The sequence below is a fragment of the Mustelus asterias genome, chromosome 7 (assembly GCF_964213995.1).
Source record: "Mustelus asterias chromosome 7, sMusAst1.hap1.1, whole genome shotgun sequence".
NCBI classification, from domain to species: domain Eukaryota; kingdom Metazoa; phylum Chordata; class Chondrichthyes; order Carcharhiniformes; family Triakidae; genus Mustelus; species Mustelus asterias.
The window spans coordinates 40,841,504-40,869,105 of NC_135807.1; the positions used below are offsets into that span (position 1 = coordinate 40,841,504).

Below are 27,602 nucleotides of genomic sequence, written 5' to 3' on the forward strand. Positions count from 1 at the left end.
CTCACTATCGTATCTGCTTTCACTACCTACCATGGCAGGGAGTTCCAGGAACCCACCACCCTCTGTGTAAAAAGTTGCCTTGTACATCCCCTTTAGCTCTTGTCCCTCGCACCTTAAACCTATGCCCCCTAGTAATTGACTCTTCCACCCTGGGAAAAAGCTTCTGACTATCCACTCTGTCCACTATCCAGTGCTGCCCCTCAATCTTGTCGACTTCTATCAGGTCACCCCTCAACCTCCGTCGTTCCAGTGAGAACAAACCAAGTTTCTCCAACCTCTCCTCATAGCTAATGCCCTCCATACCAGGCAACATCCTGGTAAATATTTTCTGTGCCCTCTCCAAAGCCTCCACATCCTTCTGGTAGTGTGGCAACCAGAATTGAACACTATATTCCAAGCGCGGCCTAATTAAGGTTCTATAAAGCTGCAACATGACTTGCCAATTTTTAAACTCAATGCCTCGGCCGATGAAGGCAAGCATGCCATATGCCTTCTTGACTACTTCTCCCCCTGCGTTGCCACTTTCAGTGACCTGTGTACCCAGATCCCTCTGCCTATTGTTTGATGTTTGATTTATGCTGACACTGGGGTCAATTTGCTAACAAACCGATAGCACATCAATTTTTAAAAATATTTAGGCCATCAAAACCTCATTCTCTAGAAACACAGAAGCACTCGTCAATGTATTCAGGAATTTAAATTCAGTCAGTAAAAAAATGATCTGATATATGGTTGGAGGGGAGAAACAGGAAGGTGTTAGGTAGTGCTGCCCATCATGGTGTCAAGCTTCATGGAGTAAGTGGTCTTTTCCTGCCCAATTGCATGCTGAACATCTAAAACAAAAATAAAACTATCCCAATACAGCTCAGAACATCGAAAGGAAAAACACAACATTAGCCTGTACCTCTCTCCTGGTGATTTTCATCAAGATGCTGACAATAATCTCTGATGCATTCTGAAGCAGCAGGAAGAATGGGATAGGCTGGAAGACATAAATAGTACAAGTTAATGAAGAGATCAAGGTCATTCCAAACTAACAGGAGGCTGCTGGAATTTGACTGCAAGGCTCCAATCTCAAAAACAAACAGCAGCTGAACGGTTTCTGAAGAGAGGAATTTGAGAAGGATTCATGACGCAACAGGGGGATGCATTACACTTGTCACTTGAATAGTGGAGAGAGAGGGCGGAAGAGCGAGCTGTAAATGTATTTTGATATGTACATGCGCGCACAATTAAACAACCTTAAATAAACACAAGCTACTTTCATTTGGAGTATCAGCATGAAGCAGCCCTCTTGAATTGAGAGGAAGTTAAGCACTTTGCACTCCACCTAATGGCATTAAGAACTTGAAAGACCAAAATAAGAGATTTGTTGGAAAAAAAGACAGCAATGAGATCAGAACTGGGGCTCTCTCTTATGCTCGGGTAGCTTCTACACTTTTACTATCTGGACATTCCTTCTCACTTCAGTTTTGTCCCTTTTTTATTAAATTCAGGAGGCAAATGACATACTCAACAACTCTTGAAGTAAATGGAGACATCTATAGTGCCAACAACCAACAAGAGGGACTGTCTTTCCAAGGCACAGAGTACCCGCAAAAGCAACAGGAACCCGGCTGCACACGCAACAAGAGAAACATGGCCCGGGGACACTTTTATAAAAAGTGACTCAAAAAGACAGCAAAATAGAACTTCATAAGAATAAAATGTGAAGTATTATTGCAAGGATGTTTAAAATGCAAGATGCATGTATTCCATAAATGGTGCTGACATAGCTCAACACGTCCAGACAGACTACAGCAACAATCTACAAAACTAATAGGATGTCAAATGACAAAACAAAAAACTGTAGAATACAAGTCAGAGGGAGTCTCCACAGTTCTCTGGTCAAACTGCGTGTTAAGTGTTGCATCTCCTTCCGGTCACAGAAGTGTGAGAGAGAGCAATGCCGGAAGAGTACAAAAGTACCAAAAAATGGACTGGCAAGATCAACAGGTTGAAATATGTGGAAACTTTTCTGTCTTACAAGAAGACATCCCAGAGATAGCCTCAGCCACATATGTGAAAGATGGTGAAGGGATGAGAAATGTAACTCCAGGATCAAACTAGGAAACATAAATAAATTCAGGACCGACCAGGATATGTTTCTTCACAAACACAGATCAATGTTTGTAATGACCATAATACTGGAATCATTGAAGAAAATTATTTTATTTATTTATTAGTGTCACAAATAGGCTTACATTAACACTGCAATGGAAGTTACTGTAAAACCCCTTTGTCACCACACTCCAGTGCCTGTTCGGGTACGTAGAGGGAGAATTTAGCATGGCCAATGCACCTAACCCAGCATGTCTTTCAGACTGTGGGAGGAAACCGGAGCACCCGGAGGAAACTCACCGAGACACAGGGAGAACATGCAAACTCCACACAGTGACCCAAGCCGGGAATTGAACCCGGGTCCCTGGTGCCCTTCCAAGTCACATGCCACTTACTCTTCAGTTTTGTTTCATCTTTGTTGCAATCTCCCCCAGTTCCCACTAATTAATCACTGTTCCACCCCCCCTCTCTAATAAGTATATTATCCAACATATTTCCCCCCTCTTTAGTTCTGAAGAGTCATGTGGAGTTGAAACATTAACTGTTTTCCCTCTCTACACACAGGCTACCAGACCTGCTGAGTTTTTCCAGCATTTGCGGTTTTCGTTGAAGAAATATATAATTGCACTGGGGAGATTCTAGGGTCAGCCTGGTTGCGTGCATTATGATGGGCTCAATGACCTCGCTCACCTGTAATAATCTTGTGAAATCAATTGTAAGATGAGAAGTTGTCTTTTATGTTTGTAACTAAACAATTCTGTTGGGCTTCCCCAGTTCCTGCTAAGCGACCCACTTAAACAAATATTTCAAAGTGAAGCAGTTCCACTTCTGACTGGAGATTGAAATTATTCAGCTTTGAAATATAATATACAATATGAATACTCTTTAACCAAAGAGCACTTTTCTACCTTTCAAAAACAAACCATTACACTGTCAACCAATTCAATATACAAGTGGAGCGTTCCAGAATAACCATCACCTTAGTGATACAAGAAGCAGGGAGTTGTTCAGTAAAAAGTTTGACTCAAGAATTTGGCAGGTTAGATAAAGAGAGTCTGGTAGATTCAGTGTGTACGGATTCCCTGAAGCTACAGGAAACTGGTTACAAAAGCTTGGTGTTCATTCAGATGCTCTCAGTGCTAAAACCCTCAGTTTAAGCAACGTGTCCGGCGAGCCAGCGTTTTACAAGGAAAACCATTTTACGTCACTGGTACTGGATGTTGTCACTGTTGACCAATCAGCTATGGGCTGAGGGATAGGAGCAGGCAGAGAGTAGCAGAAAGGAATGGAACCAGACCGGAAGGAGCTTGCCACAGCCAATCAGGATTGGTTGGATGGGAGGCAGCACGGTGGCTCCTTCCACACTGTTGGGATTCTATGAGGTTGAAACCAATCACAAACTTGATGTGGAAACAAATTAATATATGCTGTCAGTTCACAAGACACTTATGGACTAGGAAGCCCATTTGGTCTATTTTAACAAATTCATCCACTACAATCTTATTTCCTCCCCATTGCTGCATCTAACTGTCTAGAACAAAGAACAAAGAAAATTACAGCACAGGAACAGGCCCTTCGGCCCTCCAAGTCTGCACCGACCATGCCGCCCAACTGAACTAAAACCCCCTACCCTTCTGGGGACCATATCCCTCTATTCCCATCCTATTCATGGATTTATCAAAACGCCCTGTAAGTCACTATCGTATCTGCTTCCACTACCTCCCCTGATAGCGAGTTCCAGACACCCACCAGCTTCTGTGTAAAAAAAAACTTGCCTCGTACATCTCCTTTAAACTTTGCCCCTCGCACCTTAAATCTGTGCCCCCTTGTAAATTGTCTCTTACACCCTGGGAAAAAGCTTCTGACTATCCACTGTCCATGTCCCTCAATCTTGTAGACTTCTATCAGGTCGCCCCTCAACCTCCGTCGTTCCAGTGAGAACAAACCAAGTTTCTCCAACCTCTCCTCGTAGTGAATGCCCTCCATACCAGACAACATCCTGGTAAATCTTTTCTTCAAAGCCTCCACATCCTTCTGGTAGTGTGGCAACCAGAATTGAACACTATATTCCAAGTGCAGCTTAACTAAGGTTCTATAAAGCTGCAACATGACTTGCCAATTTTTAAACTCAGTGCCCCGGCCGATGAAGGCAAGCATGCCGTATGCCTTCTTGACTATCTTCTCCACCAGCGTTGCCACTTTCAGTGACCCATGTACCTGTACACCCAGATCCCTTTGCCTATCAATACTCTTCAGGGTTCTGCCATTTACTGTATATTTCTCATCTGTATTAGACCTTCCAAAATGCATTACCTCACATTTGTCTGGATTAAACTCCATCGGCCATCTCCCCGCCCAAGTCTCCAACTGATCTATATCCTGCTGTATCCTCCGACGATCCTCATTGCTATCTGCATTTCCACCAACCTGTGAGTTGTCGGCAAACTTACTAATCAAACCAGTTACATTTTCCTCCAAATCATTTATATATATTACAAACAGCAAAGGTCCCGGCACTGATCCCTGAGGAATGCCACTTGTCACAGCCCTCCATTCAGAAACGCATGCTTCCACTGCTACCCTCTGTCTTCCAAGACTGAACCAGTTCAGTATCCAGCTTGCCAGCTCACCTCTGATCCCATGCGACTTCACCTTCTGCATCAGTCTGTCATGAGGGGCCTTATCAAAGGCCTTACTGAAGTCCATGTAGACAACATCCACTGCCCTACCCTCATCAATCATCTATGTCACTTCCTCGAAAAACTTGATCAAATTAGTAAGACACAGTCTCCCCTTCACAAAACTATGTTGCCTCTCACTAATACGTCCACTTATTTTCTAAGAATCCTCTCCAATAATTTCCCTACCACTGACGTAAGGCTCACCGGCCTGTAATTACCTAGATTATCCTTGCTATCCTTCTTAAACAAAGGAACAACATTGGCTATTCTCCAATCCTCTGGGACCTCCCCTGCAGCCAGTGAGGATGCAAAAATTTCTCTCAAGGCCTCAGCAATTTCCTCCCTTGCCTCCCTCAGTATTCTGGGGTATATCCCCATCAGGCCCTGGGGACTTGTCTACCTTAAGGTTTCTCAAGAACCTCAATACCTCCTTTTTGATCTCAACACGTCTACACATCCTTCCCCAGACTCATCATCCACCAAGTCCTTCTCTTTGGTGAATACTAAGGCAAAGTACTCATGTAATACCTCGCCCATTTCCTCTGGCTCCATGCATAGATTCCCTTCCCTGTCCTTGAGTGGGCCAATCCTCTCCCTGGCTACCCTCTTGCTCTTTATTCATGTATACAAAGGCTTGGGAATTTCCTTAATCCTGTCTTTTCATGATCCCTTTTAGCCCTCCTTACCCCTTGCTCAAGTTTCTTTCTACTTTCCTTGTATTCCACACTTGCTTCATGTGCTCCCAGTTTCCTAGCCTTGACAAATGCCTCCTTTTTCTCTTTGCCTAGGCTCACAATATCTCTCGTTATCCAAGCTTCCTGAAACTTGCCATACTTATCCTTCATCCTTACAGGAATGTGCCGGTCCTGAATTCCTATCAACTTACACTTGAAAGCCTCCCACATGCCAGATGTTGATTTGCCTTCAAACATCTGCCCCCAATCTACATTCTTCAGTTCCTGCCCAATATTGTTGTAATTAGTCTTACCCCAATTTAGCACCTTCACAAGAGGACAACATTTATCTTTATCCAACAGTATCTTAAAGCTTACTGAATTGTGGTCACTGTTCCCGAACTGCTCTCCTACTGAAACGTTGACCACCTGTCCGGGCCCATTCCCCAATACCAAGTCCAGTGTGGCCCCTTCTCTAATTGGACTATCTACATACTGTTTCAAGAAGCCCTCCTGGATGCTCCTTACAAACTCTGCCCCATCCATGCCCCTAGCACTAATTGAGTCCCAGTCAATATAGGGGAACTTAAAATCTCCCACCTCAACAACCTTGTTACTTTTACACCTTACCAAACTCTGCCTACACATCTGTTCCTCTGTCTCCCGCTGGCTGTTGAGAGGTCTATAGTAAACCCACATTGTGACTACACCCTTCCTATTCCTGACCCCACCCATATTGCCTCGCTGCACAAGCCTCCCCCCCCCCCCCCCACCCCACACCCCACACACACACACACACGAGGTGTCCTCTCGCAGTATAGAAGTGATATTCTCCTTAACCAGTAGTGCAATTCCCCCATCCCTTTTACATCCCCCTCTATCCTGCCCGAAACATCTATATCCTGGGACGTCAAGCTGCCAGTCTTGTCCCTCCCTTAACCAAGTCTCTGTAATGGCAACATCATAGTTCCAAGTACTAATCCAAGCTCTGAGTTCATCTGCCTTACCTGTTACACTTCTCGCATTGAAACAAATGCACTTCAGTCCACCAGACCCTTTGATTAGCAACCATACCCTTGCCTGCTCTTTGAGTCTTACTGGCCCTACTCTCCAGTTAATTCACCTTTGCTTTGGTTCCCACCCCCCCTGCCAATCTAGTTTAAATCCTCCCGTGTAACACTAGCAAACCTCCCGGTTTCTTAAAAAATTCTGACATTTTGCTCAAAATCCGGATCTTCATCTCAAGCTACATGAAGAAGAATCTCTTAATGCCTCACCTTTCACTAATTTGAAGCTGTACTCTTTGAGGAGGATAACATTCGGTCCATTGTGTCTGTGCTGGTTCTCCCAAGGAGCATTTCACATACTGCCACTCCCCTGCTCTTCCCCCACACACTCCCCCTTTTCAGATATTTAGAAACTGTGGAAACATTTATGACAAAGGAGGAAGCCACTCTGTCCATTTTGTCTGCACTGGCCAAAAATAAGCCACTCTTCTCAATCCCATTTTCCAGTACTTGATCTGTAACCCTGGAGGTTACGAGACTTCAGGTGCTTTGAGATACCTTTTAAATGAGTTGAGGGTTTCTGCCTCTAACAGTCTTTCAGGCAATAAGTTCCAGACCCTGACTACCCTCTGGATGAAAACATTCTTCCTCATCTTCCCTCCAATCCTTCACTCAATCATTATAAATCTGTGCCCCCTCCCTCACCCCATAGAGATAGGTTAGCACAATGAGCTCATAAGTGATAAAGATGTGTGAAGTGATGCATTTTTGAATAAGGAATGGCAAGAGACAATATAAACTAAATGGCACAGTTATAAAGTGTGTGCTGAGACAGGGGGAACCAAAGGGGTTAATTGCGTGGATCTTTGGAGTTAGCAAGACATACGGAGAGGATAGTTAGCAAACCAAATGCGATCTTGGACTTCATAAATGGACAAAAACAGGGAAAAGACGCCGAACATATATAAAGCTCTGTTTAGTCTTTAAACTATTGCTTCCTCTTCTGGTAACCAGGGTATTTTGAGTGTGCAGAGAAGATTTACCAGAATGGTTCCAGGAAAGAGGGGTTTTAACTGCAAGGTTAGGTTGGAGAAACTAGGGTTGTTCTCTTTGGGGCAAAGGGGGTTGTAGGGAGATCAGATAGAGGTGTACAAAATTATGACCGGCTTAGATAAGATTAGACAGACAAACAGAGGACAAGGACTTAAGGTTTTGGGCAAGAGATACAGGGGGATGTGAAACTTACTTCTTATGCAGAGTAATGGAAGCAGAGGTGTTTGAAAGGAAATTGGATAGGAACCTAAAGAAAATAAACTTGCAATGGAGATAGAGTGGGGGAATGGAACTGACTGGATAGCTCTACAAAGAGCTGGCATAGACTTGATGGGCCAAATGGTCTCCTTCAGTGTAATAATGACTCCATATCTTTAGTGCTTAAATGATTAAATTTATAAACACTTCAGTGCCTGTAAGGTAGGAATGGCGTTTTCATTTGCAATTTTAATTCAATATTACATTTCTTTCAATATTCTGTTCACAACTTTCCTGTATATGGATTTTTCAATGCAGGTTACATTGCAATTCAGCCTCCAGGCTGTAAACATATTTCTTGAACAAAATACCACTATTGTGACTGTAATCAAACTGGTTTAACATGATTGGCGTGTTAAGACAAAAACAATGCAACACCCAGCTCTGGCAGCCAACTCCTCACATGTTGAATCTAATATTACAGAAATATATTCCAAAATTAGAGCTCAGCAACTCTGGCTAATTCCAATTTACCACAGCTTAAATAAAAAGACTGGATAAAAGCAAATGACTGCGGATGCTGGAAGCTGAAACCAAAAAAGAGAAAATGCTGGAAAATCCCAGCAGGTCTGGCAGCATCTGTGAGGAGAGAAAAGAGCTGACGTTTGGAGTCCAGATGACCCAAAGATGACCCAACTGACATCTGGACTCGAAACGTCAGCTCTTTTCTCTCCTTACGGATGCTGTCACACCTGCTGAGATTTTCCAGCATTTTCTCTTCTGGTTTGAAATGAAAAGACACTTGCAAAACATTACATTTTTGCCACTTCACTGTATTGAGAGAGAAAAGAAAATCATATTGCATAATACAATGTTTCCAAATTCACATCTGCACAAAACTGACCACCGAAGAGTTGTTTTCTAGTGTTTCCAGTGACCAGGAGTTTGTCCTCAGATAGGGTTCAATTTACAAGTGAATCAACCACGACACACTCCAGAATCAAACTTAACTGCCAATTTTCCAAGTTTGTGCTGCTGGTGAAGAGCTTCACGCAGAAATGCACGTGCCAGAAATTGCTGGCGTGATGCTTACAATTTTGGTGCATGGGCAGGTACTCCCTCGAATTTCGGATACACATGTTGGTGGGAGAAGCTTCCCATTAACAGCATCAATTCCAAAATTCTACAAATACAAACCACAGTGACTGGCATTCTTCCATCAGCGTGATACGACGGGAATGCAGCCTCGGAACTTGGGACGAGATCATCTGCTGCACTTCTTTTGACCAAAAGCACAATAATTTGTATTTATGTAGTGCCTTTAACCTGATGAAACAGCAGGTAAAATGCCGGACCTGGCCATACTGATGCAGCTAGCTTCAGAGGAGGGTACAAATTATTTTAAGTCACAATGTTTCAAACATGAATACTCCATTTAGCATTATATTTTCACGTGTAAATTGGCTGCCTCATTTCCAACAGTGATTACATTTCTAAAGTACTTCACTGGCTGTATAGCACTTGGTGAATCATCCTGAGGCCTAGAAAGGCGCTATATAAATGCAACATTTTCTTTTTAACAACAGCATGTATAAATATAATTAAACTGTCTAAATATGGTATGCAATTGTCCAATACAAAACTTCATCCAAGCCATCTCCTTATCCCAAAGCTTCCCTTCCTAAACCAAAGAAAAGTCCTTACCAGTTTAGATAATGCCCGGGAGCCTGCATAAATATTACCCACAAACAGTAATGCACCAGGGATCCAGGAAACCTTGGCAGACCTATCAAAGTTTAAATAACAAGGTTAGCTACAAAATCAAATGTTAAATGTAACTAGATGCGTCATTCCTTGGATCTAATGTCACTCAACCAAGAGTGTTCTTTTGGTCACCTGGCAGTATAGAAGTCCATTTCTCAGCAATAATTTGCTAACCCAGATTTATAACACTGCAGCTTCTCGAGCCGCTGGGGTACAAATGCAAAGAATTCCCTCAAAGTTCTTCCAATCAGCCACCAAAAACTCAGCCGATTGGCAGAAACTCTATCGTGGAGTCAATCCAAGCTTTCTAGAGGATGTGCATCTAAGGTGAGAGGAGGGAGTTCAAAGGAGAGGCGAGGGGCAAGTTTTTTTTTTAAACAGAGTGGTAGGTGTCTGGAACTGGGGTGGTGGTGTAGGAAGATACAACAGGGACATTCAAGGGGCTTTTAGACAGGCACATGAATACGCAAGGAATAGAGGGATATGCACCAACGACAGGCAGAAGGGATTAGTTTAATTTGGCATCGTGTTCGGCACAACATCGTGGGCCAAAGGGCCTGTTCCTGTGCTGTACAGTTTTATGTTTTCAACACCTTTCAGCGTTATGGTGGGAGACTTGGAGGAAACTCCCAATGAAAATCTATCTTCCTCTTTCTATCCAAAATAATAGGTGGGCTATTAGTGATGGGTCCCAAATACGCACAAGGTGAGCTAGACTTATTTTTAAATTCATTTGCAGGATATTCAGGGCCTCTGGCATTTATTGCCCATCACCAGTTGCCCTCAGAAGGCAGTGGCGGACTGCCTTCTTCAAAGCGGCTCAACATAACCGAGTGACTTGCTCACAGTTAGGGAGTTTATGCTTAAACTTGTGATTATGCGTTAAGCTTCATTCTAGGCAATGAGGGTGAAAGGTGAGGGATCGCTGGATCCAAAGCCTGAATCCAGAATGCGCTTTAGTTGGTATGAATAGGATCACAATTTTCTTACCACAGAACATTACTGCTCATCTCCACCCATCCTAGTTTCCAGGCTATCAGAAGAAATACACTTCCCACAAATGTCTGCCAGCTGTAAAAGAAAAGGGAGTGAAGACGCAATTATAATTCAATCCAAATTATGGACTAATTCAAAGAATTACCCGTGGGAAAATACTCACCCTTGGAAAATTGTGGGATAGGTAAACTTCAGTAGTGAAAGGACATACTGAAAAAGAAACGCAGGATCAATAAGATATTTGCGGATTGCAGCAAGACCAACATTTCAAATCAAAATATCTGAAATGGTGTAGACATAGAAACATGGATATTGAAACTTTGAGAGCTTATCGGGTGAGGTTGGGAGCAGTGCCATTTACTGCCCTGAATTCAGCACAGGAATTAGCCACTAGGTTTACACAGCGCTGCATATCAGGCTTGTGGCTCATTGTCCTAAGCTTACAAAAGATTATCCAGAAATCAGTAGCACAACCTTGAGTGTACAAACACAATGATCAGTTTCAGTGGCCCACGTTACGTTTATATAGTGCTGTTAAAACAGCAAAAACTCCCAAGACACTTCACAGGAAAAAGTGATACCAAGCCAAGGAAGGAGATGTTAGGCCGGGTGACTACTGAAATCTTGGTCAAATGATCAAGTTTTTAAGAAGGATCTTAAAAGGTGCAGAGAAAAAGTGGAGTGATGGGGAGGTTTAGGGAGGGAGTTCCAGAGTTTAGAGACCAGATGATTGGAATGGGAATGATGGATACATAAAAAGCCAGATTTGGAGGAAAGCATTGCCCTCAGAGTTGTAGCTTTGGAAGAGGTGGGAAGTACGGAGTGACAAAGCCCTGGAGAGATTTGAACATGAGGTTGATAACTTTAAAATTGAGACATCGCTTAACTAAAAGTCTGATAGGGGGAAAACAAGAATTGGTGCAAGTTAAGGCATGGGCAGCACAGTTTTGGATGAGTTAAGTTTACAGAGAGTGGAGGATAGGGAGACCAACCAGGAGCACGTTGGTTACCTCTGACATTGATTATGCCAAAGGCATGTTACAGTATTGTAGCATAGTGAGACTAGACTAATAATCCAGAGGCCTGGATTAATAACCTGGAGACACAAGTTTAAATCCCACCATGGGGAATTTTAAATTCAATTAATGAAATAAATATGAAGTACAACCTTAGTATCAGTAATGGTGACAACGCAAGTGTCTCAAGTCCAGCTGTTCAAAACCTAGAGTTGCAATAATGTTCTACACATTAATTTTAACCGAGTAAAATTTAAAGGAAAACCTTACTTGGACACTGCATTGGCAGGGTGTAGTTCTAGACTAGTTAGTTATCTGCTTTGTGCACCACTGTTTCCACATTCCACGTGACCCTTGATCCCACCTGACCTAGCTTGGCCTAACCTAAACTACATTACTAAGAGTTACATATGCTTTGGCCTGAGGGCCAAATCCAAAATGCAGCACCACCTCATTGCCGACGTTGCTGGATCTGAGGTACTGTATTTGTACCAGGTTTTTGTAAAAATTCATCCATTCCGATGAGTGATTTTTTAAAAAGTGGCTGGGGAGGGAGAATCAAATTAGCAGGGAGGAACTGAGAGTTTAGAGTGAGAACTGAAGGAAATGGCTGAGGTCTTCCAAATGTTTAACTGAAGGAAGCCGTGGTTCAGCCAGGATTAAACGTCAGGCAAACACTCCGGCAACACAAAGTTTATTTATTGTCACAAATATTCTTACATTAACACTGCAGTGAAGGTACTGCGAAAATCCCCTAGTCGCCACACACTGTTCAGGTACACTGAGGGAGAATTTAATACTGCCAATGCACCTAACCAGCGTGTCTTTTGGACTGTGGGAGGAGACCGGAGCAGGCACAGGGAGAATGTGCCAACTCCGCACAGACACTGACCCAAGCTGGGAATTGAACCTGGGTCCCTGGCGCTGAGAGGCAGCAGTGCTAACCACTGTGCCACCTCCAAGTCACGGCGAGCATTGATTTGTCAAAAAAAGGTCTTGTCTGACCTAAGGGGGTAACAAGGAAGATCACAAGGGGAATGAATTTGATGTAGTGACATAGATTTTAGCAAGGCTTTTGATAAGACTACACATGGTAGACGGGTCAGAAAATTAAAATGATGTGTAGATGCCGGCGTTGGACTGGGGTGAACACAGTAAGAGTTTTAACAACACCAGCTTAAAGTCCAACAGGTTTATTTGGTAGCAAATACCATTAGCTTTCGGAGCGCTGCTCCTTCGTCAGATGGAGTGGAAATGTGCTCTCAAACAGGGCACAGAGACACAAAAATCAAGTTACAGAATACTGATTAGAATGTGAATCCCTACAGCCAGCCAGATCTTAAAGATACAGACAATGTGGGTGGAGGGAGCATTAAGCACAGGTTAAAGAGATGTGTATTGTCTCCAGACAGGACAGCCTGCAAGTCCAGGAGGCAAGCTGTGGGGGTTACTGATAATGTGACATAAATCCAACATCCCGGTTTAGGCCGCCCTCATGTGTGCGGAACTTGGCTATCAGTCTCTGCTCAGCGACTCTGCGCTGTCATGTGTCGTGAAGGCCGCCTTGGAGAACGCTTACCTAAAGATCAGAGGCTTAATGCTCGTGACTGCTGAAGTACTCCCCCACAGGAAGAGAACAGTCTTGCCTGGTGATTGTCGAGCGGTGTTCATTCATCCGTTGTCGTAGCGTCTGCATGGTTTCCCCAATGTACCATGCCTCGGGACATCCTTTCCTGCAGCGTATCAGGTAGACAACGTTGGCCGAGTTGCAAGAGTAGGTACCGTGTACCTGGTAGATGGTGTTCTCACGTGAGATGATGGCATCCGTGTCGATGATCCGGCACGTCTTGCAGAGGTTGCTGTGGCAGGGTTGTGTGGTGTCGTGGTCACTGTTATCCTGAAGGCTGGGTAGTTTGCTGCAGACAATGGTCTGTTTGAGGTTGCGCGGTTGTTTGAAGGCAAGAAGTGGGGGTGTGGGGTTGGCCTTGGCGAGATGCTCGTCTGTTGCATCTTGAAACCCATTGTACAAAGAACCCCCCGCTTTTGTCGCAACACTACGGACTTCCTACAGAAACTCAACGCACATGGAGCAGTTGAACCAGGAGCACTCCTCGTCACAATGGATGTCTCGGCACTCTACACCAGCATCCCCCACGATGATGGCATTGCTGCAACGGCCTCAGTACTCAACGCCGTCAACTGCCAGTTTCCAGATGCAATTTTACAACTCATCCGCTTCATCCTGGACCACAATGTCTTCACCTTCAACAACCAGTTCTTCATCCAGACACATGGAACAGCCATGGGGACCAAATTCGCACCTCAATATGCCAACATCTTCATGCACAGGTTCGAACAAGACTTCTTCACTGCACAGGACCTTCAACCGATGCTATACACTAGATACATCGATGATATTTTCTTCCTTTGGAGTCATGGTGAGCAATCACTGAAACAACTATATGACAACGTCAACAAGTTCCATCCCACCATCAGACTCACCATGAACTACTCTCCGGAATCAATTGCATTCTTGGACACACGCGTCTCCATTAAGGACGGTCACCTCAGCACCTCACTGTACCGCAAGCCCACGGATAACCTCACGATGCTCCACTTCTCCAGCTTCCACCCTGAACACGTTAAAGAAGCCATCCCCTACGGACAAGCCCTCCGAATACACAGGATCTGCTCGGATGAGGAGGATCGCAACAGACACCTCCAGACGCTGAAAGATGCCCTCATAAGAACAGGATATGGCGCTCGACTCATCGGTCAACAGTTCCGACGCGCCACAGCGAAAAACCGCAACGACCTCCTCAGAAGACAAACACGGGACACGGTGGACAGACTACCCTTCGTCGTCCAGTACTTCCCCGGAGCGGAGAAGCTACGGCATCTCCTCCGGAGCCTTCAACATGTCATTGATGAAGACGAACATCTCGCCAAGGCCATCCCCACACTCCCACTTCTTGCCTTCAAACAACCGCGCAACCTCAAACAGACCATTGTCCGCAGCAAACTACCCAGCCTTCAGGAGAACCGTGACCACGACACCACACAACCCTGCCACAGCAACCTCTGCAAGACGTGCCGGATCATCGACACGGATGCCATCATCTCACGTGAGAACACCATCTACCAGGAACACGTTACCTACTCTTGCAACTCGGCCAACATTGTCTACCTGATACGCTGCAGGAAAGGATGTCCCGAGGCATGGTACATTGGGGAAACCATGCAGACGCTACGACAACAGATGAATGAACACCGTCGACAATCAGTAGGCAAGACTGTTCTCTTCCTGTGGGGGAGCACTTCAGCAGTCATGGGCATTAAGCCTCTGATCTTCAGGTAAGTGTTCTCCAAGGCAGCCTTCACGGCACACGACAGCGCAGAGTCGCTGAGCAGAAACTGATAGCCAAGTTCCGCACAGATGAGGACGGCCTAAACCGGGATGTTGAATTTATGTCACATTATCAGTAACCCCCACAGCTTGCCTCTTGGACTTGCAGGCTGTCCTGTCTGGAGACAATACACATCTCTTTAACCTGTGCTTAATGCTCCCTCCACCCACATTGTCTGTATCTTTAAGATCTGGCTAGCTGTAGGGATTCGCATTCTAATCAGTATTCTGTAACTTGATTTTTGCCCTGTTTGAGAGCACATTTCCACTCCATCTGACGAAGGAGCAGCGCTCCGAAAGCTAATGGTATTTGCTACCAAATAAACCTGTTGGACTTTAACCTGGTGTTGTTAAAACTCTTACAGAAAATTAAACCCAGTGGGATCCAAAGGAGAATGACAAATTGGATCCAAAATCCATTTGCCGGCAGAAAGCAAAGGCTTATGATCAACCGACGTTTTTGCGGCTGGCAGGCTGTTTACACTGGGGTCTCAGAGAGCTCAGCAAGTGCTCCTTGCTGTCTATGGCGTATCACTAGTTAGACTGAATGCAAAATCAAAAAGTTTGTAGATGATGCAAAAGTTGGCTGTATGGTTGTTGGCAAGGAATAACACAACTAGACTGCAAAAACCAGAATTGAGTAAGTGATCAAAGGGTTAGTTGGGACTTGAGTAACTTTTTGTAACAGCAGATGGTGGGTGTTTGTAACAGAGTGCGGAAAGGATTTACTAGGATGCTACCGGGACTAGATGGTTTGAGTTATAAGGAGAGGCTGGATAGACTGGGACTTCTTTCCTTGGAGTGTAGGAGGCTTAGGGGTGATCTTATAGAGGTCTATACAAAATGAGGGGCATAGACAAGGTAGATAGTCAACATCTTTTCCCAAAAGTAGGGGAGTCCAAAACTAGAGGGCATAAGTTTATGGTGAGAGGAGAGAGATACAAAAGAGTCCAGAGGGGTAGTTTTTTCACAGAGAGGGTGGTGAGTGTCTGCAACGAGCTGCCAGAGGTAGTAATAGAGGCGGGTACAATTTTGTGTTTTAAAAAGCATTTAGACAGTTACATGGATAAGATGGCTATAGAGGGATATGGGCCAAATGCAGGCAATTGGGACTAGCTTAATGGTTAAAAACTGGGCGGCATGGACAATTTAGGCTGAAGGGCCTGTTTCCATGCTTCAATCCTCTATGACTTTGTAAAAGAATGGCAGAGGCAGAAATCTTAAATTGCATTTGAAATGAAAACACTCTAGAACATGCACGGGAGATGTCATAACCTGGTAGGCTAGGGACCAATAACGGAAGGTGGAATTTGGCTGGATGGTTCTTTTCTGGCCAGCACAGGAATGATGGGCCGAATGGCTTATCACTGTGATGTAAATCCACGTGCACTACAAAGGCCAGAGAAATTAAAACAAATCAGAAAAATATCAATTGCTCTAGGCTAGATGTACATGGAGGAAATTTATCTTTTTTAAATTCTGACAAGTCGAAGAATTTAGTTTCTATTAATCAAATGTAATAATCATTTTTACCCCTCTCTTTATAGGGTAGTGGAATTGGTCATTTACTGCAGCAGCATCACAGGTAAATGTATCACTGATCATGTTTTATATACTTGTTTATTACTGTTTATGGTATCATGCAATTTCCATATTATAAACAAGGCAACAAGGGGACAACTTTCCCAGATGCTACAAACCCAAAGTCTCTCTCAGCCTCTCTCACTTTAGGACAATTGATGATCTGGGTGAAGGGCTGGGGTGGGGAGGTCAGTTTAGGGGTTGGGGCTCAGTCTGGGGGTTGGGGCTCAGGGGTGAGTCTGGGTATTGGGGCTCAGTCTGGGGTCAGTCCAGGGATTTGTGGGGGGGGGGGCACAGCGCTGGGAGTTGGGGCTCAGTCTGGGCTACAGGTGAGTCTGGGTGCATGGTGCTGGGGGTCAGGGGTCAGCCTGGGCCTCAGCCTGGGGTGGGGAGAGAGTCTGGGTGGACGGTGCATGGGGTCAGTCTGGGTGCACAGTACTGGGGGATGGGGTCAGTCTGGGTGCACAGTGCTGGGCGATGGGGGTCAGGGGTCAGTCTGGGTGCACAGTGCTGGGGGTCAGTCTGGGCTAGGGGTGAGTTTGGGTTCACGATGCTGGGGGTTAGGGTCAGTCTGGGGGGTGAATCTGGGGGGTCAGTCTGGGTGGACGGGGCTGGGCTGGGGGGGGGGGAGGTGTGTGTCTGGGTGCACAGTGCTGGGGGTCAGGGGTCAGTCTGGGTGCACAGTGCTGGGGGTCAGGGGTTAGTCTGGGTGCACAGTGCTGGGGGTCAGGGGTCAGTCTGGGTGCACAGTGCTGGGGGTCAGGGGTCAGTCTGGGTGCACAGTGCTGGGGGTCAGGGTTCAGTCTGGGTGCACAGTGCTGGGGGTCAGGGTTCAGTCTGGGTGCACAGTGCTGGGGGTCAGGGGTCAGTCTGGGTGCACAGTGCTGGGGGTCAGGGGTCAGTCTGGGTGCACAGTGCTGGGGGTCAGTCTGGGCGAGGGGTGAGTTTGGGCTCACGATGAGTTTGGGCTCACGATGCTGGGGGTGAATCGGGGGGGGGGGGGGGTGAGTCTGGGTGGACGGGCTGGGGTTCCGAATTCGGCGCCATCTCACCTTGTTGGTGAAATAAGAAGCGATGAACAGCAGCGAGAGGCAAAGCGCAGCCGCCCGGAACCACATCCGGCCTGGGATCAGACCCGGAGCAGCGGCTCCATCCCGGCTCCGAGCCGCATCCCCACAGCCCGATCACCGACACCAACACCGCCTCATCCGGGACAGCGTCTTAAAGAGACAGGCCCTTAAAGAGACAGCGTCTTAAAGAGACAGGCCCCTGCACCCAGCAACTCTGCAACAACACAGCCCTATCACCAACACTGTTCACCGGTCGTGCTCGGCCCCAAAAGTGCACGCGATCTCGAGGCGGTGTAGGCGTGCGGTGGGATCCCGCCCGAGCGTTCCCCTGCTCGGACGGAAATCCACATTGGCCCAAAGCCTCAACCCCCCCCCCCCCCCTCCTTGGGTCAGGTGCCCCACAGCATGAGCTGCCTCGTGGAAATGTCCTCCGTGCCTTTTTCTACCGCACGGAGGCGTTTCCTGTAAGGGCTGCTGCTGCACACCTTCCACTACTGCGTCCTCGCCTGTCGCCCGGATACACCTTGGCGGGCCTTGTTGCCGTCGGGCGGCGGAGGTCCCCAGTGGAGGTCCCTCTACAGAGGGATCTCCCCCAGTTACACTGGGGTGGAGGGTGATGCATGCAGCAGTTCTGCACAATCGTAGGATTCACTGGTTCACGGGCTCCGAAGCTTGCCCCTTCTGTGGCCTTGTGGAGTCCGTGGACCATGTCTATGTTCTGTGTCTTAGGTTGCACTCCCTTTTTTGTTTTCCTCAAAAACCTTTTATTGATGTTCTGTTTGCACTTCAGTCCCACGCTCCTGATCTACGGACACCTGGTGCAGAGAGGGGCGGTTCGGGATGGCGACCTCCTCGTGAACCTGCTCCTGGGCCTGGCGAAACGCGCCATTTACAGTTCCAGGCAGCGGGCGATTGAGGGGGCCGTCCATCCTGACTGTCTGCCCCTCTACCGCGGCTACATTCGCGGCCAGGTGTCGCTGGAGAGGGAGCATGCGGTGTCCACAGGCACGGTTGACGCCTTCCGTGCCCGTTGGGCACCGCAGGGGTTGGGGTGCGTTATTGACCTTGATAATCACATTATGATTTGATGTTTTTAAGTTTCCTTTGTACTTTGATTTTTGTTCGGGCTGTTCCCCCTCCTTTTGGGGAGCTGCCCCTTTTACTTTGTCCTGATTTAATTTGAGTTTGTTTATTTGGTTTGACCTTAAAAGAGGCCAACACTGTTCACCAAAACCTAAACCGGCGCTGCTTAAACCAGCAGAGCCCCTTTCAGCTTCCTAGGAAAGGTGTACACATCAAATAACGACAGGTATATGCAGCACACAGGTGCACACAACAGGAATAATATCACATAAACAAGAGTATTTGTGCTTTCCTGGTACAAATGTAAAACCCAAATTCAATAGTTTACCATAAGATAATGTGGACTGCCATCTAGTGTTAAAGACAGGAACAAATCTTAAACCAATTCGTTCCACTGAAGCTGAATCAAAAATGCCACAAGATTCCATTCCGTTTTCATGAGTCCTTGTACCTAGTGGTTAGGGTCATGCTAATTGTACAATCATATTGTAAGTTTGCTTTATCTCTGGGTTATTGGCCCGGATTTTCCGAGCGGTAGCTGGGACGGCTCTCGGATTGGCTCTCTGCGCTCGACTGACTCGTTGTTGCATTTCTTCAGGGAACCTCCAACTCCAGCCCGCAACCCGGCCCCCAGCAATACTGACCTTGCCTTTGTGAACACTTTCTCCTGAGGCAGTGTAGGGGGGTGGGGTGCAGGGTGGACCTGTATTCCCTCCTAACCACCTCAAAGATGAAACTCTAGCCCTATGCCATTGTTAAGATCACTCTTGCTCGATCAATAATCGTCCAGCCTGTAATGCACACATGTCATGAACGAATAAAATAAAAATCTAGCAGCTTCACTCTTATTAACTTTTCACTGTCTTACTTGACATAAAGTGTCCAGTATGAGTGTGAAACCAGTGTGTTGTTCCCAGTGTAGGATGTGGGAGGTCCTGGAGGCATCTGGCCTCCCGGACATCCACATCTGTGAGGGGTGTGTCGAGCTGCAGTTCCTGAGGGACCGTGTTAGGGAGCTGGAACTGCAGCTCGAGGATCTTAGGCTGATGAGGGAGAATGAGGAGGTGATAGACAAGAGCTATCATCAGGTGGTCACACCAGGGCAACGGGAGGAGGCCAAGTGGGTGATGGCCAGGAAGGGTAAGGCTAGGGTGGTTGAGAGCACCCCAGTGGATTTGCCCCTGCACAACAAGTACTCCTGCTTGAGTACTGCTGGGGGGGACAGCCCGCCTGGGGGAAGCAGCAGTGGCCGTGTCTCCGCAGTGGAGTCCAGCCCTGTAACTCAGAGGGCTAAGGAAAAGAGGAGGAAGGCGGTATTAATCGGGGACTCGATGGTGAAGGGGACAGACAGGCGTTTCTGCGGAGGTAGGCGGGATTCTCGCATGGTGGTCTGCCTCCCTGGGGCCGGGATCCAGGATGTCGCTAGTCGCGTCCCGGAAATCCTGAGGTGGGAGGGAGAGGAGCCTGAGGTAGCGGTACATATTGGTACCGCTGATGTGGGTAGGAAGGGAGAAGGGGTCATGAAAAGGGAGTACAGGGAATTAGGGAGACAGCTGAGAAAGAGGAAAGCAAAGGTAGTAATCTCAGGATTACTGCCTGTGCCACGGGAAGGTGAGGGCAGGAATGGAGTGAGGTGGAAGATGAATGTGTGGCTGAGGGACTGGTGCAGGGGGCAGGGATTCAGGTTCCTGGACCATTGGGACCTCTTTAGGGGCAGGGGTGATCTGTATACAAAAAACGGGTGGAACTTGAATCACACGGGGACCAATATCCTGGCCGGTAGGTTGGCTAAGGTTACTGGGGAGAATTTAAACTAGATAAGTTGGGGGGAGGGGAGCTAGAAGAGTTGACTAGGATCAAGGAACTAATTGATGGGGTGGAGGATGCAGGGGTAAGGGGAATTACAAAATTAATGGTAGAGGAGAGGGTGCAAGTGAATGAAGGCGGTAATTTAGATAAGGGAGTAGAGGGAGAGGGTGTTCGCGACTCATCAAAGCGGGTCCAGATAAAAGCTGGAATAAGGACACTTTGCCTGAATGCACGAAGCATTCGGAACAAGGTAAATGAGTTGATGGTGCAAATCAGCACGAGTGGGTACGATCTAGTGGCCATTACAGAAACGTGGCTGAAAGGTGACCAGGACTGGGAGATGAATATCCAGGGGTATCAGGTGTTTAGGAAGAATAGACAGGAAGGAAAAGGTGGTGGGGTCGCGCTATTAATAAGAGATAATATCAGGGTAGTACTGAGGGATGACATAGGCTCTGAGGAACAAAACGTGGAATCATTATGGGTAGAGATGAGGAATAGTAGAGGGAGAAAGACACTAGTAGGTGTGGTATATAGGCCCCCAAATAATAATGTTGAGGTAGGGAGGGCTATAAACAAGCAGATAAGGGATGCGTGTAAAAACGGAACGGCAATAATCATGGGGGACTTCAACATGCACATTGACTAGCAGACTCAAGTCGGTAAGGGTGGAATGGAGGAAGAGTTCTTAGAATGCTTTTGGGATAGTTTCCTTGAACAGCATGTTACGGAACCGACGAGGGAACGAGCTATTTTGGATCTGGTATTGTGTAACGAGGTAGGTAGAATTAAGGATCTTATTGTGAAGGACCCTCTTGGGTCTAGTGACCACAATATGGTCGAATTTCTGATTCAGATGGAAGAGGAGAAAGTTTGGTCCCAAACCAGTGTCCTCTGTTTGAACAGAGGGAAATATGATAGGATGAGGGATGAATTGGCTAAGGTAGACTGGGAGAGCAGGCTGGCAGGTAGGATAGCTGAGGAACAGTGGAGGATTTTTAAGGAGATCCTTTTCAGTTCTCAGCAAAAATATATTCCAGCAAAAAACAAGGATTGTAAGAAAAGGGAGAACCAGCCGTGGATAACGAAGGAAATAAAGGAGAGTATTAAAATAAAAACAGCTGCGTACAGAGTGGCCAAAAATAGTGGAGAAACAAGTGATTGGGAAAAATTTAAGAAACAACAAAGAGAGACTAAGAAAGCGATAAAGAAAGGAAGGATAGACTATGAAGCTAGGCTAGCAATTAATATAAAAAATGATAGTAAAAGTTTTTATAAATATATAAAAAGGAATAGAGTGGCTAGAGTGAATGTTGGACCCTTGGAGGACGAGAGGGGGGAGTTAATAGTGGGAAATGAGGATATGGCTGAGTCTTTAAATAAGTTTTTTGTGTCGGTCTTCACGGTGGAGGACACAAATAGTTTGCCAAATATTAACGATAGAGGGTTGGCAGCAGGAGAAATACTTAATACAATTAATGTTACCAGAGAGGCAGTGCTGGGTAGACTAATGGGACTGAAGGTGGATAAGTCCCCGGGTCCGGATGGAATGCATCCCAGGGTATTGAAAGAAATGTCAGAGGTAATAGTGGATGCGTTAGTGATTATTTATCAAAACTCGTTGCATTCTGGGGTAGTGCCGGTTGATTGGAAAACGGCTAATGTTACGCCGCTGTTTAAAAAAGGAAGGAGACAAAAGGCGGGTAACTATAGGCCGGTCAGCTTAACGTCTGTAGTAGGGAAAATGCTGGAATCCATTATTAAAGAGGAGATAGCAGGGCATCTGGATAGAAATGGTTCGATCAATCAGACGCAGCATGGATTCATGAGGGGAAAGTCGTGCTTGACGAACATGTTGGATTTTTATGAAGATGTGACTAGGGCGGTTGATGGAGGAGAACCGGTGGATGCGGTGTTTTTGGATTTCCAAAAGGCGTTTGATAAGGTGCCCCATAAAAGGCTACTGAAGAAGATTAGGGCACACGGAGTTGGGGGTAGTGTGTTAAAGTGGATTGGGGACTGGCTATCCGACAGGAAGCAAAGAGTCGGAATAAATGGGTGTTTTTCCGGTTGGAGGAAGGTAACTAGTGGCGTGCCGCAGGGATCGGTACTCGGGCCGCAACTATTTACCATTTATATAGATGATCTGGAGGAGGGGACGGAGTGTAGGGTAACGAAGTTTGCAGACGACACAAAGATAAGTGGAAAAGTGAATCGTGTGGAGGACGGAGAAGATCTGCAGAGAGATTTGGACAGGCTGAGTGAGTGGGCGAGGATATGGCAAATGGAGTATAACGTTGATAAATGCGAGGTTATACACTTTGGAGGAAATAATAACAAATGGGATTACTATCTCAATGGAAACAAATTAAAACATGCTACCGTGCAAAGGGACCTGGGGGTCCTTGTGCATGAGACGCAAAAGCCCAGTCTGCAGGTACAACAGGTGATCAAGAAGGCAAATGGGATGTTGGCCTATATTGCGAAGGGGATAGAATATAAAAGCAGGGATGTCTTGATGCACCTGTACAGGGCATTGGTGAGGCCGCAGCTGGAATACTGTGTGCAGTATTGGTCCCCTTATATGAGGAAGGATATATTGGCATTGGAGGGAGTGCAGAGAAGGTTCACCAGGTTGATACCGGAGATGAGGGGTTTGGATTATGAGGAGAGGCTGAGGAGATTGGGTTTGTACTCGTTGGAGTTTAGAAGGATGAGGGGGGATCTTATGGAGACTTATAAGATAATGCGGGGGCTGGATAGGGTGGAGGCGGAGAGATTCTTTCCACTTAGTAAGGAAGTTAAAACTAGAGGACACAGCCTCAAAATAAAGGGGGGTCGGTTTAAGACAGAGTTGAGGAGGAACTTCTTCTCCCAGAGGGTGGTGAATCTCTGGAATTCTCTGCCCACTGAGGTGGTGGAGGCTACCTCGCTGAATATGTTTAAAGCGCGGATGGATGGATTCCTGATCGGTAAGGGAATTAAGGGTTATGGGGATCAGGCGGGTAAGTGGTACTGATCCACGTCAGATCAGCCATGATCTTATTGAATGGCGGGGCAGGCTCGAGGGGCTAGATGGCCTACTCCTGCTCCTATTTCTTATGTTCTTATAAGAGTTCTAGAAAAAAAATTGACACCAATCCTTATAAGGGACATGTTTGGAAAATGACCAAAAGTTTGGTCAAAGAGGTGGGCTTCCAGGAGCTTCTTAATGGGGGAGAGGAAGCAGAGAGGTTTAGAGAGGGAATTCTAGAGTTTAAGATTTAGTCAGCTGAAGCCAGAGGGAGGACTCCTCCTTTATCCCAGTATCCCAGAATTCAAGATGGCGCCAGAGTGAGGCAACTTCTTGTGAGCTGTCCCCGGCATACCATGTAATTCTATCTTTTATTCTCATTCTATGCTTTTAAAACTTAACTCTAACTCTTTCAAACTCTCTAACGATGCTGTATTTACACCTATGACTGTAGCACTATATTCTGCATCCTCTCCTTTCCTTCTCCCCTATGTACTCTATTAACGGTATGCTTTGTCTGTATCGCGTGCAAGAAACAATACTTTTCACTGCATACTAATACATGTGACAATAATAAATCAAATCAAAAGGAAGAGAGTATGCCCAGGGTGCATGGGGTCCTTGATTATGCTGGCTGCTTTTGCAAGGCAGCGGGAAGTATAGACAGAGTCAATGGATAGGAGGCTGGTTTCCATGATGGACTGAGCTACATTCACGATCTTTTGTAGTTTCTTGCGGTCTTGAACTGAGCAGGAGCCATACCAAGCTGTGGTACAACCAAAAAGAATGCTTTCTATGGTGCATCTGTAAAAGTTGGTGAGAATTGTAGCAGACATGCCAAATTTCCTTAGCCTCCTGAGAAAGTAGAGGCATTGGTGGGCTTTCTTAACTATAGCATTGGTGCGGAGGGATCAGCATTCAGATTGTTGGTGATCTGGACACCCAGAAACTTGAAGCTCTCAACCATTTCCACTTCATCCCCGTTGATGTAGACAGGGGCATGTTCTCCTTTACGCTTCCTGAAGTCGATGACAATCTCCCTCGTTTTGTTGACATTGAGGGAGAGATTATTGTCACCGCATCAATTCACTAGATTCTCTATCTCTTTCCTGTAGTCTGCCTTATCACTGTTTGAGATCCGACCCACTATGGTGGTGCCATCAGCAAACTTGAAAATCGAGTTGGAGGGGAATTTGGCCACACAGTAATAGGTGTATAAGAAGTATAGTATGGGGCTGAGGACACAGCCTTGTTGGGCACCAGTGTTGAGGGTGATTGTGGAGGAGGTGTGGTTGCCTATCCTTACTGATTGCGACCTGTGGGTTAGGAAGTTCAGGATCAGTTGCAGAGGGAGGAACTGAGCCCCAGCCTACAGAGTTTGGTGATGAATTTTGTAGGAATAATGGTGTTGAGGGCTGATCTATAGTCAATAAATAGGAGTCTGACATAGGTGTCTTTGTTATCCATTTGTTCCAAGGTTGAGTGTAGGGCCAGGGAGGATGCGTCTGATGTGGACCTGTTGCAGCAATAGGTGCACTGTAGTGGATCCAGGTAGTCCGGGAGGCCGGAATTAATTCATGCCATGACTAGCCTTTCGAAGCACTTCATAATGATGGATGCCAGAGCCACTGGATGATAGTGATTAAGGCACACTGCCTCGCTTTCCTTTGGTACCGGGATGATGGTCGTATTTTGAAGCAGATAGGGACCTCAGATTGGTGTAAAGAGAGGTTGAAGATGTCTGCGAATATCCCTGCCAGCTGGTCCATGCAGGATCTGAGTGCTTGTCCAGGTACCACATACAGGCCAGTCGCTTTCCGTGGGTTGACTTTCCAGAAAGCTGAACTGATGTCTGTGATGGTGACCTTGGATATGGGTTCAGCTAAGGCTTCCGGGGTGGACGGTGTGCTCTCGCTGACCTCTTGCTCAAAACGGGCATAGAATGTGTTGAGCTCATCAGGGAGGGGTGCATTGGAGCTGGTGATTCTACATGCCTTCATTTTGTAGCCGGTTATGTCTTGCAGACCTTGCCACAGTCGGTGGGAGTCTGTGTGGCTAGTCTGGGACTCTGGCTTGGTCTGGTACTGTCTTCAACGTTCAAACAACGATTTCAGTCAACATTTATTTTCCAGCTGAATCTCATTTATTATTTGCACCTCACAGCACAGCATGTCAATATTATCACTGATATGTGCTCCTGAGATAGACCCATTTTTGATCAATAAAGGGATCAGGAGTAATGGGGGTAAGGCGGGAGAGTGGATTTGAGGATGATCACATTAGATCAGTCATGGTCTCATTGAATGGCGAAGCAGACTCAATGGGCTGAATGGCCTTCTTCTGCTTCTACATCTTATAGTCTTCTGATCTTTAAATGAAATCATCAAATGAAGCTTTGTGGGTAGAGTTTAGGAATAAAAAAGGGACAGCTATGTTGTCAGGTGTTTATTATAGACCCGCAGATAGTCAGTGGGAAATTGAAGAGCAAATATGTGTGCAATTCACAGAGGGATGTAAAAATAATAAGAAGGTAACTATATTCGGTGATTTCAACTTTCCCAACATTAATTGGGATAGCCATCATGTTAAGGACTTAGATGGAGTAGAGTTCTTAAAATGTATACAGGAAAACCTTTCAGGTCAATATGTAGAGGATTCAACATGGGATAGAACATAGAACAGTACAGCACAGAACAGGCCCTTCGGCCCACGATGTTGTGCCGAGCTTTATCTGAAACCAAGATCAAGCTATCCCACTCCCTATCATCCTGGTGTGCTCCATGTGCCTATCCAATAACCGCTTAAATGTTCCTAAAGTGTCTGACTCCACTATCACTGCAGGCAGTCCATTCCACACCCCAACCACTCTCTGCATAAAGAACCTACCTCTGATAGATGGTACAGTGCTGGACCTAATTCCGGGGAATGAAGTCTGACAGCTGGTTGATGTATTGGCGGGGGAGCGTTTTGGTGATAGCGACCACAACATGGTTGAATTCAAATTCGTTATGGACAAAGAAATTGACAAGTTGCAGAAAAAGGTTTTGGATTGGGGGAGAGTAGATTTTAACAAAATAAGGCAGGATCTGGCCAATGTAGACTGGAACGAGTTACTTGTTGGGAAATCTACAGAAGAGCAGTAGGGGGGCGTTCAAAGATGAACTGGGGAGGGTACAAGCCCAACATCTTCCTTCTAGGGTAACAGGAAGGTGTAACAAACCCAGAGAACCATGGATGACCAGAGGCATTCAGGATACAATGAGAAGGAAAAGAGAGGCTTTTAACAAGTATAAGGGGGGCAAGTCTGCGGAGGCATTAGTGGAGTACAGAAAGTGCAGGATGGAGTTTAAGAAATCAATTAGGAGAGCGAAGACGGGATATGAGAAAGCTCTGGCTGGTAATCTTTAAACTGGTCCACTGTGATTTTGCTGTAATATCTGTAAAGAGCTGGAGAGACATGAAGTGGGTGAGGTTGTGGATTAGGGGCTTCCTCTCCGCCCCCCCCCCCCCCCTGCCCCCACTGGGGAGCTGCTGTCCCTGGGAATACTGGGATGGGAACAGCAGTCACTGTTTGAGGCTGGCAATGGGGAATGGCAGCAGCAGAGCAGACCATGGAATCAGTGTGTTAACACAGCCAGCTCCGCTGAATGTGTAATTCGTTCTATAAGTGTATCAATGAGAAGAGGATAACCAGGGAAAGAGTATGGCCCATTAAGGACCAAGGGGGAAACTGTAGGTGGAGGCGGAGGGCATTGGTAGGGTGTTAAATGATTATTTTACATCTGTCTTCACCCATGAGAATGAGGAGGTAGTTATGGAACTTGGGGACAGATACTGTGAGGCTCTAGAGAAAATTATCATAGGGAGTGATGAGACATTGGTGGGCTTAAAAGTGGACAAATCTCTAGGTCCGGATGAATTGTGTCCCAGGCTGTTGTGGGAGGCAAGGGAGGAAATTGCAGGGGTTCTGACCCAAATTTTTAATTCCTCCCTGGCTACCAGGGAGATGCCAGAGGACTGGAGAGCAGCTAATGTGGTCCCACTGTTTAAGAAAGGTTGTAGAGACAATCCAGGGAACTACAGACCAATGAGTCTCACATCTGTGGTTGGAAACTATTGAAGAAGATCCTGAAGGAGAGAATCTATCTCCA

The 27,602-nt window shown here is 46.2% G+C and overlaps 1 protein-coding gene across 1 annotated transcript in view; it reads right to left on the bottom strand.

Moving 5' to 3' along the window:
- The window catches only part of slc35d4 (solute carrier family 35 member D4), a 151,831-nt gene extending 134,140 nt beyond the window's left edge, over positions 1–17,691 (bottom strand). Inside the window, exons 1-5 of the mRNA XM_078215930.1 lie at positions 17,529–17,691; positions 10,637–10,683; positions 10,468–10,548; positions 9,418–9,499; positions 905–982 (exon numbers count right to left, since the gene is read on the bottom strand). Coding sequence (XP_078072056.1) covers positions 905–982; positions 9,418–9,499; positions 10,468–10,548; positions 10,637–10,683; positions 17,529–17,594 — 354 coding nt within the window. The 5' untranslated portion in view covers positions 17,595–17,691. The remainder of the gene's footprint in view (positions 1–904; positions 983–9,417; positions 9,500–10,467; positions 10,549–10,636; positions 10,684–17,528) is intronic.
- Positions 17,692–27,602: the final 9,911 nt, after the last annotated feature.